This window comes from Camelus dromedarius, chromosome 7, assembly GCF_036321535.1.
Source record: "Camelus dromedarius isolate mCamDro1 chromosome 7, mCamDro1.pat, whole genome shotgun sequence".
Lineage (NCBI taxonomy): Eukaryota > Metazoa > Chordata > Mammalia > Artiodactyla > Camelidae > Camelus > Camelus dromedarius.
The window spans coordinates 44,039,411-44,050,161 of NC_087442.1; the positions used below are offsets into that span (position 1 = coordinate 44,039,411).

Sequence of the window (10,751 nt, forward strand, 5' to 3'; positions counted from 1 at the left end):
TTTCAAACTGCGCGACCGTTTCTCACCTGCCCTGCGCTAAGGCGGGGGCTGGACCCAATTCCGAGACACACAGATATGCAGGACTCGAGCCTTCCGCAATTCACAGAGCCCTTTTACGCAAGTGGCGTCTAATACCACTGTTGCCCGCAAGGCGGGGAGGGGCACGCACTTGGCGTAAGGAGGGCGTAGAGCGTTCCCGCCATTGGCGGCGGTTAGGGCGTTTACGTAACGGCCTGACGTAGGGGAAGACGCGTTAGTCGGGGGGAAGGTTCTAGAAAAGCGGCGGCAGCGGCTCTAGCGGCAGTAGCAGCAGCGCGGGGTCCGGAGTGGAGGTGCTCCTAGCGGTGTTGTTTCTCGAGCAGCGGCAGTTCTCACTACAGCGCCAGGACGAGTCCGGTTCGTGTTCGTCCGCGGAGATCTCTCTCATCTCGCTCGGCTGCGGGAAATCGGGCTGAAGCGACTGAGTCCGCGATGGAGGTAACGGGTTTGAAATCAATGAGTTGTTGGAAAGGGCATGGCGAGGCCGTTGGCGCCTTATTGGAAGTCGGCCGCCTGCCTCTGGGAGAGAGGCAGCGAAATGGGGCCACTTCAGAAGCGGTTGGTCTCGGGATGTTTTTGAGGAGGGGTTGTTAGCGGAGGCCTGGTTGTATAGCGCCATCCCCACCCTCAGCCTCCCGGCGCCATTTCCCTTTGCTGGGGGTGGGGGATGGGGAACTTCCACATGGCGGACGCAGCCCTGCTTTAGTGAAAGTGGGGCGCGGAGGCGGGAATTTTTACTCCCCTTTCACAGCACGCCGGTTTGGGGGCCCCGGCGTCCCGGCGTTTGAGCGTTTCGGCGGGCTTCGGGTCCTCGCGAGCGAGGCTGCGGAGCTTCCCCTCCCCCCCTCCCGGGAACCGGATTTGGCGGCCGCCATTTTCGTTTCTCTCCTTCCTCGCAGCGTTTTCCTTTTAACTCTCTAAATTCAACTAGTTTGACCCGTTTGAGATAAAGTAGGAGTGGTTAACTATGTTTTTTCCTTTTCGGGCTGTTTTCATGCCGTTTCGAGGTGGATTCCGAGTATTTTGTGAGCTTGGATCTTTAAAGTCCTGCGCACCTCATTAGAGGCTCGCTCCCGTCCCCTCGATGAAATGGCGCCATTGCGTTCAGGAGCCACACCGAAGGGCGGGGGGGGGGGGCGGGGGGGCGGGGGGCTCCGGGACTGGTTCTCACGGCTTAAGAAGAGGTAAAACAAATGCTTTAGGGAGTCGGGCCGGGTTTTAAGGCGAGCCATAGTATAAAGGAAACATTTTGTTTTCTGCCCCCCCCCCCCTTTCTGAGTAACGATTTTTTTCTGGGTCTGGGGTGATTAAAAAGGCAGTTGGAACGTAGGAAACTTTAGAAATGAAAAAGCAAAATTTGGAGCGATCAGACTACTACCAACTATGTGGGAGGCCATGGGTAAAGAGGTCTTTACGGGGCCGGTATTCCGGTTCGAATCCTTTATTTTCGTGGATTCCTTTCGAATCGTAAAATGCATTCGTTTTTTAAAATACTGTTTTTACTGGGAAATTTAATCTTTATTCGACAAGGCCACGGATCTTTGTAAGTGATAAGCTAGAAATTATGATGAAAGTGAAATAAAGATGACTTTAATTGTACTCTGGTTAAAACGTGGCTCAGTCCTTAAATGCGTGTATTACTGTATACAAAACTGTTTTAGGCTGGGCCACTATGTTTGAACTTTGTCACTTGCTTTTCTCATTTATGTTTGCAATCATGGTTGATGATTACATTGATAAGCATAAAGTGTCAAGCGAAGGGGGTCTACCTGGGTATTTTCTTTGACCCTAAGCACGCTTATTAAATAACTTTGTAATCGATAGTGGACAGCGGGTAAGTTTGGAAAAAAACTGAGGTAAGTAACGAGTTTTTGCCTTTTGTTAGTGATTTGTAAAATTTGTTGTAGATGTCTTTGAAATCTCTTTATTTGGGTTTTAAAAGGCCTTTTTATTGACTATTTGGAGTAAGTAAAATTTGCTTAAAAACTTAAATGTAACCGTTTTAACAGATTGTTATAAAAATTTGTCAGAGGAGTAAAAATGTCTCAGGAACTAGTTCGGGCATGTATTTTAAATATTGAGAATCTTGAAAAGTTAACTGCAAAAGAGTCTCTGAATTGCTCATCTATTTTTTGACCTGTTGGGAGAAGATAGATGCATGGAGGGAGAACCTTCAGTATAATTGTGGGTTGAGAGTTGTAATGTTATTTGCAGGGGATAAAATACCTGCTGTCTCAAAAATTACATGTGATCATTCCTTTTATATTGTTTATAGCAGTTGGTCGAGGAAATTAAGAATAATTTTCGTTTTTGATTATTTTTGGCTTTTTAACTTAGTCAACTGAAAACCTAGTAACTTGAAACTCAGCCTTTAACTGAGTGCAAAATGCAGAGCTGGAATGCAGTTTAGTTACTCGCTGGTTTATAAGGATTGAGATTTCAGCCCAGAGTTTTTCTTTTCACGTGTAAAAATGTTTATACAGTGTAATTTGCCAGAAGGCCACTAAGTTCAACATGAAGTGTAAGTGGTAATACTATGTAGCTATTGGGTAGTCACAGTGATCATTGAAATGTTTCTATGGTTTTTGAAAAGTGAGATGATTATAGTGTCTTTTACTGCTTTTTTAGCTCAGTAACAATTAAGATTGTATCAGTGTTGTCATCCAAATGCCAAAACCCGGCTGCATTAAAACTTTTTAAGCTTTAGACGGTCACAAAAATCATTCTGCCTTGGTCAGAAGTAAACTTTAAGGATATTTTAGTACATATAGTGAACATTTAAAGTTTTTCTCTAATGGACAATGTGGCTATGTAATGTAGGCAAACATAACTAGGTTCTTAACATTTTTTAAAACATTGAGTTACATTACAATCACCACCAGAGGGAGCATTGAAGAGAAAATGTCACTTTTCAAATACTGAATCCTGAAAAAAATGGCAAGTATTGGGCATAAGTAAGAAGCTAACAGTTTTTTATGTTTTAAAAGTATATTTAAAATGAATATTCAAAAGTTAACTTCTCTGTTCTACAATGTAGGATTGAATGCAGATTTTGTAAGAGTCCATTAACTTTTCAGTTACCAGGGAATGAATTTGCTCCTTTTTCTTCAGAAAGTGTTTTTAACTAAATGATATTAGATTTGTTTAAAATAATTTAATGTCAAGGAAATTTAGATCAAGCATTAATGACTTTGAAACTTGTGTAATTCAGCTGAGGCAATTTTTTTGGTGTAACACAACTAATATGCAGTTTAACATATGGTTTAAATTTGATGTAAGTTTTTTTTTTCCCCCCCAGAAAACTTTAGAAACTGTTCCTTTGGAGAGGAAAAAGGTACTCTGCCAGCAGGTCACCTCATATTTAAGAATTTAATTTCCTGCATACAAAGAGAAAATGTAAATAAAAATTGAAATGATGTTTTCCTTTGCAGAGAGAAAAGGAACAATTCCGTAAACTCTTTATTGGTGGCTTGAGCTTTGAAACTACAGAAGAAAGTTTGAGGAACTACTACGAGCAATGGGGAAAACTTACAGACTGTGTGGTACGTTAAATGTGAACGTGTTTACGGGTGGTCCTTCAACTGTTGGGCTTCTCTGTTTTAAGATGTTAAGTGAATGGTGGAGAAAATCACTTTTAAATATGTTCATTATATTAAAATGCTGTGAAGTATTGAGATTAAATGGTAACCATACCCCTTTGGATTTAAAGGTAATGAGGGATCCTGCAAGCAAAAGATCAAGAGGATTTGGTTTTGTAACTTTTTCATCCATGGCTGAGGTTGATGCTGCCATGGCTGCAAGACCTCATTCAATTGATGGGAGAGTGGTTGAGCCAAAACGTGCTGTTGCAAGAGAGGTGAGCAAATACATACTGTACAGTAAGTAATTTGAGGAAAATTCTGTTTAGAAAGTTAATTTTGAAAGTTATTTGTATTCAGCTCTGAGTTTTTCAGTTACAAAAGCTTTGTTGGGTTTGTGTATTTTTAGTTTTCAAGACTAGCTTATTTCAAAGACTAGGCTCTTATAAGCTGTTGCCTTACTTAGTATTTGATCACAGGTAGAAGCCATCTGTGTTTGTGGGTTCTTCTGTCAGGGTGACTTTTTTTCTCTTTCAGGAATCTGGAAAGCCTGGGGCTCATGTAACTGTGAAGAAGCTGTTTGTTGGTGGAATTAAAGAAGATACTGAGGAACATCATCTTAGAGATTACTTTGAAGAATATGGGAAAATTGATACCATTGAGATAATTACTGACAGGCAGTCTGGGAAGAAAAGAGGCTTTGGATTTGTTACTTTTGATGACCATGATCCTGTGGATAAGATTGTGTGTAAGTGTCTTATAAATGTTAAGTGTTGTGGGTCTCTCACAAGTAAGTTTTAAGTAAAAAGTAAACTTTTAAGTTGGCCGGCATAGAATGGGGAATTCATGGAATCTGAACTTTTCATTCCAGTGCAGAAATACCATACCATCAATGGTCATAATGCAGAAGTGCGAAAGGCTTTGTCTAGACAAGAAATGCAGGAAGTCCAAAGTTCTAGAAGTGGAAGAGGAGGTAACTTCAGTTTCATTTATTCTTAAGATTCATCTGTGTCAGTGTTGGTTACTAACCAGAGTATTTATTGTAGGCAACTTTGGTTTTGGAGATTCTCGTGGTGGTGGTGGAAATTTTGGACCAGGACCAGGAAGTAACTTTAGAGGAGGATCTGGTAAGTCAGTCCACCTTCTTTCTAAGTTTAGAAGGGTGAATGTGCTTGAAAGCAGTAAGTAAGTTTTTATTGGAGAAATCCAATCTAATTTTTAAAAGTTATCCTTAAAACTTTTTACAGTAGGCTCTCTTCTGGTGGGATATTCTGATTCAGTTAGGCGCAAGAGATTACTTACCTAGTTTTGTAACTAATCAAGGTCAAATGTAGAGATGCTTTTGTGGTCTAAAAGTTAAAAAGACATTGCAACCATCTCATTTATGAGATGTTCCTGAGTAGTGGGCGGAAATCCTGTAGAGCCTTCACCTGTAGACTTGAAAAAAAGGTTTATATTTTTTAAGTTTTGTGGTTTACAGTTTATGTATGTTAATTACTGTAGTGAAGTGCCAACAGGAAAATCACTGCCCCTTTCCAGTGTCATTCCTATGTATTAATAAATGGAATATTTTAAGATGAGGCTTGCAAGTTCAAAGCCCCCAAATCAGGCAGTTACCCTGATGAGGTTTAACTACCCGTTAGTAATGTTTGTTTTTTAAGAATAAGCGAGTAACACGTGCTACAGCATAAGGTGGTGGCGAAAGGAGGGTAAAAAATGAGTAGCCTGAATCACGGTAAAATAATCATTATCTTCTTTTCCTGTCCCTAACAGATGGATATGGAAGTGGTCGTGGATTTGGGGATGGCTATAATGGGTATGGAGGAGGACCTGGAGGTCAGTTTCTTCTACATTTTGGTTTATGTGTCTTTAGATTTAATCATACTGGTGCATGTTGTCCATTTGAGTGTACATGAGATTTTTCTTAATGTTCTACTTTATTTTAAAAAAAACCTTTTATAAAGTGATCACCTGATGGTGGTTGAATTATTTGTTTTTTTTTTCATAGTTTTCATCTTAGCTGTTGTATAGCTCGAGAAAAGTATACTTGTAGGTGTTAGTATACTTTGCAAAATCAATTGGGTAGATTTTAAATGAGAAATTTTAAGATGCCGTCATATCTGGTTGTTTCTCAAGCAAAACAATTGGACATGTGATATTTTGTATCCTGTGTTTTTTCTGAAAAAGTAGACAACAGTGGATATGACCAAGATCAACATGTAAGCATTGCGTTGTCTTAGCTCTTACAAGTCCCCCAGGATAATGTCCCATAAGTCTTGAAGGGAACTTTTTAAAAAGCGTGCTCCTGTGTCTAGCTAAGGTTGTGAGCCACTGTTAAATATCAAGTGATGTATCAGGTGTACGTTCTGTTGGAGTACAGAAAAGATTGATACTTGCTGACCAATGTCCTAAGAAGGAAATGGGACATTAAAAACTGACCAAATAATAGACTTGACTTCTGGTTTTGCACTCATTGGGCATGACTAAGTTACTCCTACATCTCACTATTTCCAACTTTGCTTTGAAATCCAAATACTGATTTGGTTTTATGATAAAGATTAGTTTTTGTGCTTGTTGCAAGTAATCTGAGACTAACTACCAATTTAAGATTGTGAATTACATGCAAGTTTGCTAATTTCTGGTCCTCCCCCCCATTTCTACTCAGGAGAAGGGTGGTGGGCATTTTATTTGAGAGAATTGTAATTCACAGGGAAACACGAGTTGGGAATAATCTTTTGGACCAGTAGTAAGATGTGGCACTTCTACTTTGTCCCATTAGCCTATACACCTTATCTGCCCACCCCCCGCAACCTTACACAAAATATAAATAATATTTCAAGATATCTTCAAGAGAATCGTTAATATCTTTAGTATTAGGGGAGGTCTGTGGCATTACAGGTATTTGTTTCTAAAGGTTTTATCCAGTTGGATATGGGTAGGTAATCCCCACCCCCAACTGTTTATCAATGAGAGATATTCAGAATCTGCCCTTGAGGCTATTCTAGAGATTTTATAGAACAAGTATTTTACTTATAAATATGTGTGTTTCAGAAAGCTGGAAATGAGTTTGATAAGACAGTTCAAATGGCATTGAAAATACTAAGTAATTACTTAAAGGCTTATTTTATAATAGGTGGCAATTTTGGAGGTAGCCCTGGTTATGGAGGAGGAAGAGGAGGATATGGTGGTGGAGGACCTGGATATGGCAACCAGGGTGGGGGCTACGGAGGTGGTTATGACAACTATGGAGGAGGTAATTCACCTGCAACCTTTATGTGGGAATTTGGATTGGAATTAATGACTTTTAACACATGAGGTTTTTTTCATTTCATTGTTGTCAATAGTTGCCTTTAAAAACTGTAGAACTGTAGATAGGTGTTTTCCATTTGTTCTGATTTATTTTTATGGGAGATTTGTCCTAAATACTTAACGTGTATCACTGGTTTAATATTTGATTGTGTTGAGGTTCATTGTGCAAAAATGACCAATTTTTTATAGGAAATTATGGAAGTGGAAATTATAATGATTTTGGAAATTATAACCAGCAACCTTCTAACTACGGTCCAATGAAGAGTGGAAACTTTGGTGGTAGCAGAAACATGGGGGGACCATATGGTGGAGGTAATTTATTAGATTCTTCAAATTTGTATGATTTGAAAATTAGTATTCCATGACTTGAAGGAAGATAACATTGTTAATTTATGCTTGTGTAACACTTCCCATGAAATACACAGTGTTACTAAGAATAAATTTGGGTAAAATATTTCAGCAAACAAATATATATTGGGGGATTGTGGTGGAGGTGGAATTTTCAGTGGCAAAATGGATTAGCTACTTTCAGTGGGTGTTTTCCCCCTTTGGCTGATTAAGGGAGAGCCAAATTAAATTGCTGAGCGGATTGCAAGTGATACACATTTTTGAGTCTTATGAGTTGTCTTTGAAAGCAGATTTAGTAAATCTGAGCTTTCGTTCAAACCATTGTTATTTTTAAGAGGACCAGTTATGCTTATGCTTGGTACACTTTTTAAAAACAAAATACCAATCTAAGTTCAGGTAATTATGGAAGAGATTCCTTAAAAAAGCAGCAGTATAATGTTTTCAAGTTTAAAGGACAAAAGTGTAGTATCTCTGAATCTGGATAATTTATCTCCTGAATACTTAGGTTAACTAGTCAAATAATCTGCTTGTTGTAGTGTATGGCTATAAAAATAAAATCAGCTATAGAATTAGGCTTATTGTGGGAAATTAAAGTAAGTTTGCTCTCTCTTGTTTCAACATTCTAGGAAATTATGGTCCAGGAGGCAGTGGAGGAAGTGGGGGTTATGGAGGGAGAAGCCGATACTGAGCTTCTTCCTATTTGCCATGGGTAAGTAGCTTTTAAGTTTCACATTATTATTGTCTTGGGAGACCTAGCTGCCAGGAGTTAAAAGCTTTTTAGGATCATGTTATCTTTCCTTAAAATCTGGTTAGATGGATAATTTCATAACCTATTTTTTTTTACTCTTTACTTCTGTTGAAACAGGCTTCACTGTATAAATAGGAGAGGATGAGAGCCCAGAGGTAACAGAACAGCTTCAGGTTATCGAAATAACAATGTTAAGGAAACTCTTATCTCAGTCATGCATAAATATGCAGTGATATGGCAGAAGACACCAGAGCAGATGCAGAGAGCCATTTTGTGAATGGATTGGATTATTTAATAACATTACCTTACTGTGGAGGAAGGATTGTAAAAAAAAAAAATGCCTTTGAGACAGTTTCTTAGCTTTTTAATTGTTGTTTCTTTCTAGTGGTCTTTGTAAGAGTGTAGAAGCATTCCTTCTTTGATAATGTTAAATTTGTAAGTTTCAGGTGACATGTGAAACCTTTTTTAAGATTTTTCTCAAAGTTTTGAAAAGCTATTAGCCAGGATCATGGTGTAATAAGACATAACGTTTTTCCTTTAAAAAAATTTAAGTGCGTGTGTAGAGTTAAGAAGCTGTTGTACATTTATGATTTAATAAAATAATTCTAAAGGAAATTGTGTAATTATAGACTTTTTATTTTAAATAAGTTAAGGAGTGGGTAGTATAATTAAGGTCCATTGCAAAGCTGTTGTTATATTTGTATAAGATAAATGCTGGTCAGATATAAGTGTGTTGTCTGCAATTCATCAGGATTAAATTACCTAGATAACTTAAGGGATATCTCTGCAAGGAGAAACACCTTTTTAGATCTTTTAGATGCTGCTGCTTCAATGCAAGGAAAGGAAATAACCCCAGCGAGGTACTCTTCAGGGATACAGGTCTAGTACAAGAGAACTCTTGGCGACTACTAAGTTCAGCCAGTCTTAAGAAACTGTGCTGTTTCTACAAAGCTTTAACTACAGTAGTTTATAAGGATGCCAACGAAAGCTGAGGGTGTAGAGCAAAATAGTTCTAAGCTTCAGTTAAACTTCTTTAGGTAAGATCTTATTTACTTTTCCTTTCTTAATTTTCCTCCCCAAAAGATTAACTAATACTCTTCAATGGTCTTTCAGTATAGTGGGTCTCATGTAGTTTAACATAGCTATAAATTGAGTTTAACAATTTATAAACTCAAGAGAATAATTTTATAAACCCTGTTTTCCAATCTGTCGTTTACTTAAATTATTTTGGTTGTTTTTTCCCCCCTTTTTTTCCTTCTTTCCCATCCCCCTCCCCTTCTATGAAGATTCAGGTTCTTAACATATCATTTTTTTCCCTGCTGGAATTTTAGCATTGATATGAACCATGGACAAGTATATTCTGCTGCCACAAAGACTGTAAAGTGCTTCATTTCAACAGCTGAGGCAAGCCAAGTGATCATTAATAAAGCTTTTCTTGGTTCCTTCAGTGGTGTTGGTAGTAAAATGGTAGGTAAAAGTTAGGCTGCAAGTTCAATAAATCATGCAATTTCCAGTCGTTACACCCTTGTGTATTCACATTTCTTGGATCAAGAATTTTGAGTGAACTGGGGGTTTTTATTAAAAATAAAAACATTTTGTTCTTCTGTTATTTGATAAGGTTCTAGCTTTACATTCTTATCCAGGATCAGGCTAAGGAGAAGGTAGGGCAAGATGGTTGAATCTATTTTCAGATAACTTATATTTATGAATAAAGTGTCTACATTATAAATCCTGTATGTATCCAGTACTAAACACATGGGTTTAAATGTAATTCTTTCCCAATCCCCTACCCTATAGGAGAGATATAGGTTGGCTGCTGAAATTTCCTTTCTTAGATGTCTAATTGATTGCCTGGCTTTATTGCCTTTTCAGGAATGTGATAACCAGGGCATATTCTACTGTATGCACCTGTGAGTCTTCTTTGATCCTAAGACCACCACTGAAGTTATTTAGGTTCTTTGGACAAACATGATAAACTTCTTCAGATACTTTTTTTTTCCTTTGGCAGGAAGGTGTCTTGCTGCAGGTAACTAATGAAGAAGTGGTCAACCACAGAGTCTTCAAGAAATAAGAAATTCTGTACCATCTGAAAGTAGTTCTTGTTGGTGCCTTCATTTAAAAAAGCACTCTTTTAAGATTAAAGGGAAATGTTTTCTGATAAAATAACAGACTTCATTTAGTACAGGTTCTTAATATAAAACAATTACAAATTGAGCATTGTTTGTAAAAGAGTAACATCAAATCAGCTAGAGAGAAAATGTATCATGTTTTAAATTAGGTTTTGTGAGTAGACAGATTAAAATTCTATTTTAAATATAAAGTTTATAAAATAAATACTTTTGTATTCAAATACTTGGTGTAATGTTTACACATAAAATGTGTGAATCTTGTTCTATGAACATTAAGCTGTCTAAAGGATTGCCATCCCCTAGAATTTTAAAGCAGTTTCACAAAGCAATGCATCTTGCCATTTTCCTTTCAATATTGGTAGACAAATGAGAAAAGCATTGTGGACATTATTGGCTGTCCCTAATAAAATGGCATTCTTTATACATTGTATATTCAGCGTTTGAATAATGCTACAGATTTCTGGCTTTGCTTTGTATGTTTAACATTGCTGGTGGTGGTTTTAAAATCATGGATTTTAACCAGCTAGAGTGGTCTAAATTAAGTGGCTATGCAGAGCACTGAAACAAAATCTGTCATTAGTTTCACAAATGTAAATTAGC

At 37.8% G+C, this 10,751-nt stretch overlaps 1 protein-coding gene across 8 annotated transcripts; it reads left to right on the forward strand.

The window, feature by feature from the left end:
• The first annotated feature begins 257 nt into the window (after nucleotides 1-257).
• On the forward strand, nucleotides 258-10,372 carry HNRNPA2B1 (heterogeneous nuclear ribonucleoprotein A2/B1). Of its 8 annotated transcripts, none has more exons than XR_004137835.2 (14): nucleotides 260-477; nucleotides 3,338-3,373; nucleotides 3,471-3,581; nucleotides 3,749-3,895; nucleotides 4,155-4,365; nucleotides 4,489-4,590; nucleotides 4,664-4,744; nucleotides 5,391-5,453; nucleotides 6,751-6,870; nucleotides 7,116-7,238; nucleotides 7,901-7,983; nucleotides 8,831-9,059; nucleotides 9,354-9,489; nucleotides 10,031-10,372. XR_004137835.2 is itself a non-coding variant. In XM_010995395.3 (12 exons), the coding sequence occupies exons 1-11, from the start codon at nucleotides 472-474 to the stop codon at nucleotides 7,960-7,962; spliced, it is 1,062 nt and encodes a 353-aa protein (XP_010993697.1). In that variant the 5' UTR covers nucleotides 258-471; the 3' UTR covers nucleotides 7,963-7,983; nucleotides 8,140-8,637. The 8 variants fall into 8 exon arrangements, 4 of the variants coding, with proteins under 4 accessions (XP_010993697.1, XP_031310934.1, XP_031310932.1 ...); XR_010381656.1 differs by having other exon boundaries at nucleotides 9,354-9,426; XR_004137834.2 differs by lacking the exon at nucleotides 8,831-9,059.
• The last annotated feature ends 379 nt before the right edge of the window (nucleotides 10,373-10,751 follow it).